The sequence below is a fragment of the Zingiber officinale genome, chromosome 4A, assembly GCF_018446385.1.
Source record: "Zingiber officinale cultivar Zhangliang chromosome 4A, Zo_v1.1, whole genome shotgun sequence".
In the NCBI taxonomy this organism is placed as follows: domain Eukaryota; kingdom Viridiplantae; phylum Streptophyta; class Magnoliopsida; order Zingiberales; family Zingiberaceae; genus Zingiber; species Zingiber officinale.
In genome coordinates, this window is record NC_055992.1 from 126,985,528 (window position 1) to 126,990,680 (window position 5,153).

The following is a 5,153-nucleotide window of genomic DNA, read 5'->3' on the forward strand; positions in this document are numbered from 1 at the left end:
TATAAAAAATACTTACTAGAAAACTTTAACCAAGTTATGCTATAATATTTGTATCAAAACATAGAGACAAGATTTATCCATGCAAACATAATAAACCTGAAAGGAAGAATGCATCAATCGTCCAAATTTCTAATATTGAAATCTCTAAACTTGATAAAGTGGTGCATTAGACAAGCATGCATAACAAATCCGAGACAAATAACAAACAACACAGGGAAGAAAAGGTCAAACAAGGGTTTCTACCAAGTTAGGATTTCAACCAAAGTCTATCCATCACATTCTCACAAAGATTTAATCAACACAGGACCTAACGTCTCTAACAAATTAGCCCTAGGATGCTCAACCTACTCTCAACCCCAAATATTGCTAAACGCCTCATACCTCGAACTCAACTCAGTGTCCAACAATTCTTGACATCACCTTATTTATTCTCTTGATTGATATCTATAATTCAACACCATAGTCACGTGTCAAACACTATTAAAAAGTGTGAGATCATGGTCACACTAGAGAAAATTACATTCCACTTGATAACCAAAGCTTCTATCACTATATTAAAGTTTGATCTGTTGTCATGATCCCAAAGTGGATTCTATTGACTCAATACGTAGGTAGGTCAATCAAAAGTATAAAATCATCTCTCTTTGAATATACAATCTGCATCCTTATCAGATTGCATGTTTGAAATTGTCGACACGACATAATTTCATATGCAGCTCCTACCTAGGGCTATGATCCCACCAAACCATATCAATGACAGAAGTTGAAAACACAATAGGTCCAATAACAGTACAAAGAAAACAGAGAGTTTTGTTTTTATCATGAAACAAAGATCTAGTAACATATGCCCTCTAGTATACTTTGTCCTCTATCATCTTTTACTTCATCCATTTCTGTTTGTTCAGTAATAACACTCAGGGCGTTCTCTGTCCATGTTCTTTGTTTTTTATGTTTTATTTTCAGTTTCTCTCTTGATTATAGACAAACAAGCAGAATTCCACTTTCACCGGTCTAAACTCACCATATTTTCTCCCTTCTCAACTGATCACTTTTTCTGGTCTAGACAGCATGAAAACATGGGGGTCATTTAAATGATAGCAACAAGCTTCAACTCTAAATAGAATGCTAGCAATGCACGACAATAGATGTGTTGTTAAAGTCATTATTTTAACTATTTTTCCATAAATGCAGGTCCAAGTATGACTACTTGAAGCAAAATGATCTTAGACTATCATAACTGACAAAGAACAAAGGTTAAGCAGTACAGTGAAAATGCAAGTGACATATTGAGCAAACCCAAAAAAGTCACATATCAATGACAGAAGCTGAAAACACAATAGGTCCAGTAACAGTACAAAGAAATAGAAGAAAACAGAGACCATGAATTTTGTTTTTCATCATGAAACAAAGATCCAGTAACATAGGTCCTTTAGTGTACTTTGTCCTCTATCATCTTTTATTTCCTCCATTTCTGTTTGTTCAGTAACAGTAATCATCCCACCAAACCATATCAATGACAGAAGTTGAAAACACAATAGTATAATTTGCCACAAGAAATCATAGTGTCCAGAATATTCACATATCAACTTTTCCTAGGGAGGTTCTTTTTGCCCTTTTTCCTTACTTCCTTTGACTTTCCTTTTTCTTTCAAGTCGGTTGATGCTGGTTGGCTGCCGCTTGCAGCATTTGCATCTGATTTTTTGTCCTGACATATCATGAACAATTCAAGAAATAAGTTAGGCTTGAAAATCCTACCAATATGCACTTAACCAAATAGAAGAATTTTTTTTTAAAGAGCTAGGAAAGCGAGACTTACAGAAACTTTGCTAAGCTGGAGGGCTTGGAAGTACCGCTCTTCAAGTTCTTCCAATTTTAGAAACTAATAAAAGTATATTCATTGTGCATCAAAATGATTTTGCAAAATAATTCAATCAAATAGTTTATAAACTATACCAATTGGTTCACGTCCTCTATAATTTGTTCCTTGATTGTTTGGTTTTTCATTGATTTTACTGGCACATCAGAAGAATTATTTCTCAGGACATCCATGCACCTTTTCAGTTCTTTGAAATTTTTAAACTGTTGAAAATAACTATTGACCATCAAAATTAATCCAAAAATAATCCAATCAAATGTCACTCTAAATTAGAAAAACTATACCAGCTTTCTCAAATGGCCAGCAAGCTGTTTCTTGATTGTCTCCACATTTTGAACAGCTTGAGCTGCTGCTTCCCAAGCCTAAGATTTTTAAGATAAAAACAATAGAAAAACTAGCAATTATGGTACAAATTTGTCACAACAAAGAAAGTGGCAAAGGTTTTATTGAAACATAGTAATAAAAAATAACTGAAACCTAGCAATACAGGTAGAATATTCAAGTACTGGGTGTAAGGAAAAGAGGAGCAATCACAATCCAATGAAACATATGATATGGCAAACCTGTGGCTATATAACCATAAAATAAACAAATAACGAATGACAGATAATACAATTTACCATGTGAAGCAAACATTATTTCTCTACCACAGTTTGTTAACATAGAAAGAAAAAGCTACCTTTGAAGCCGCGTCATTTCCAATGTCGATAACCTAAAATTGTGAAAGGGAATAAACAAGAATTTAACTTTTCAAAGATCAAAGGAACTATAAAATTAGTGGACAAGGCAAAAAAGTAAAGGAAAGAAAAATGCATCAACCTTGATTCTCTTGGTTTTAGCAGCAGCAATCCTGGTCCTTTCACCAACAGATTGACTATAAGCCTTGAAATCACCAATGGAAGGTTCCATGTTAACTACTCTAACTATCTTCCCCTCCACTTCTAATTTTCCTATAATAGCAATTAATTTCATGAATATCAACCACAAAAACTGCAATGAATGTTATTGTTCAAAAAGAAATTAAATGAAAGGCTTACCTTGTTTAGTTTCAGAAAATACATTTAGAGGAGCACACTGTTGAGTTATGTTCAATTTGTGACGTGATCCATCAGCCATTTCGAAAAAGTACTGCAAATTGAGAAAATAATGTTAATACGCAATAGAGCACACAAGTCTAATTGGGCAATGTTAAAAAATATCACCATGAATTAATTTCTTGTTCTTAATTAAATTCATCATAGATTCGTAGGGTGAGGCTCAACCTGTTAAAAGTAAATTTTGAACCTCTCTACAGTTCACTTGATCCGCTGGCCAAATAAATTCCCGTCTAAAAGTTCACATTTTTCTTATTGATGTTGAAAATCATCATGTGAGCATAAATAAGCTTCCAAGAATATTTAACTTGTGCCAGCTATGAGATATGCTCATTAAGTCAACTTGTTATAATAATATTCTTCAAGTATCATTCAAGTTATATCTGAAATCACGATCGTAAAATCTGATGACAGCATTAAAAAATGCTTATAATGGAATAAATTTTCTAGCCTAAATATATGGTTTGAAACAAGTAAATATGTTGATCAACAGAATAAGTGTCTGAGAGTTGATTGCACAGATAAAGTAAAAAATCCAAATATTTTGTGTTCCCGATCTTGCCCGTAGATAGTTTTCTAGATCTGAAATATTAATGCTTAACTAGGTTAATATTAATGATGGCACCTGAATGGAAGGATAAGAATCAACAACGAGGCCCAAGATATATGAAAAAGAGAGCTGATATAGTTTCATTATGAATCCACTAACCAGACTTTTAGTACCTATCTAAGTTTTCACCAACAGAAGAAAGAAAATTAACTAAGGACTAAGGTCTTGTGGTAGATCAAAAATCAGAAAAAATGTAGCAGAGCAAGACATTTATAGAACATGGCTCGAATAGAAAATGAAACATGTTCACACTCAACGAAGCAACTTCTACTATAACTGTACTCTGACCAAACATGAGAATCATTGTTTTTTCATGAATAAGATCTACATCCAGAATAGGGTCTGTATCAAGCAGGACTAAGAGCAAACTTTGTCAATCTATATAATGTCTCTAGTGGAAATAACAATAAAAGGAAAGTTTTCTTTTAAAAAGACAAAATGGTCAAATATTTCCAAAATAAATCTAATGGCCGTGAGTAATTAAAATATCCAGCATTCTAAATAAAAAAAGATTCGATGTTAGATCAAGATGAATTGTTTCCCATAAGAGACTCAAGGAAACACACTTTAGTCAGACATCCCCATGGATATTATGATATAGTCCGAACTCATGGAACTCATATGTTGAGAAATAATTCATACCAAAGTTGAATGTGATTACAGGCTTCAATGCATATGTATGAACAATGGATCATTTCTGCAATTCGATTCTCAAATCTTCTTGCAGGAAGGGAACTTTAAGAAAAAGACGGAGTAGAATGAGCTAACGCCATTACCTGCTTGGAGGAAGAAGGATCGTTATTCAGAAGGTCAACTTCTTCAACAATCTTTCCGATCGTGGGATCGCTGGTGGCGGAAGAACTAGTGGCGGACGTGGACGACTCTAAGACCCTCTGCGAGGCCCTCAAGACTTCGGGAGGGAGTTTCACTAGAGAAATTTTTTGTTTCGCCTTCGTGCAATCTAAATTCTTCGCCATCTGCGGCCGCGTTCTTGGCAGGAATGCGGAGCGATTGGCCTCTGAGCGAGTGATCTAAGGCAGAGGCGTCCCGATTCAAGGTACGACTGGCGTCGGAGCGTTTGGGAGAAGGCAGAGGAGTTCCGATTCAGGGTTCTGAAGCTGGCGTCGGAGCGTTTGATCTCGAAGGAGAAGGCAGAGGATTCGGAGTTAGGAGGCGTCGGTGATTCGCTTCTTTCCCGGCGACACCGGTTATAGGTAGGAGGGAAATTTAAAAAAAAAAAAAGAATAACCATTAATTAAATTAAATTAAATTATTAATTATTATATTATATTGCCGAAAAAAACTTTTAAAAAATTCATTTATAATTTCAAAAATCTAACGGTTTTAAAAAATATTGAATTATTATTTATTTTATTTGCAGATTTTTTTTTTAAAAAACTCATTAAAAAATCTAACGATTTAAAAAACAAAAACAAATTATTTATTGTTTTTGCAGAAAAAATCTTTTCAAAATTCATTTAAAAAATCTAACGGTTTAAAAAATGAATGACCATTAAATTAAATTAAATATTATTTATTATAATTGCTGAAAAAACTTTTTAAAAATTCATTA

At 33.7% G+C, this 5,153-nt stretch overlaps 1 protein-coding gene across 1 annotated transcript; it reads right to left on the reverse strand.

Annotated features, from left to right (window-relative positions):
* Positions 1 to 1,315: 1,315 nt before the first annotated feature.
* LOC121973647 lies at positions 1,316 to 4,851 on the reverse strand. Its single transcript, XM_042525036.1, has 8 exons — positions 4,357 to 4,851; positions 2,914 to 3,004; positions 2,696 to 2,826; positions 2,556 to 2,588; positions 2,161 to 2,238; positions 1,954 to 2,079; positions 1,817 to 1,879; positions 1,316 to 1,705 (listed from the first exon to the last, which is right to left on the reverse strand). The coding sequence occupies exons 1-8, from the start codon at positions 4,555 to 4,557 to the stop codon at positions 1,583 to 1,585; spliced, it is 846 nt and encodes a 281-aa protein (XP_042380970.1). The 5' UTR covers positions 4,558 to 4,851; the 3' UTR covers positions 1,316 to 1,582.
* Positions 4,852 to 5,153: the final 302 nt, after the last annotated feature.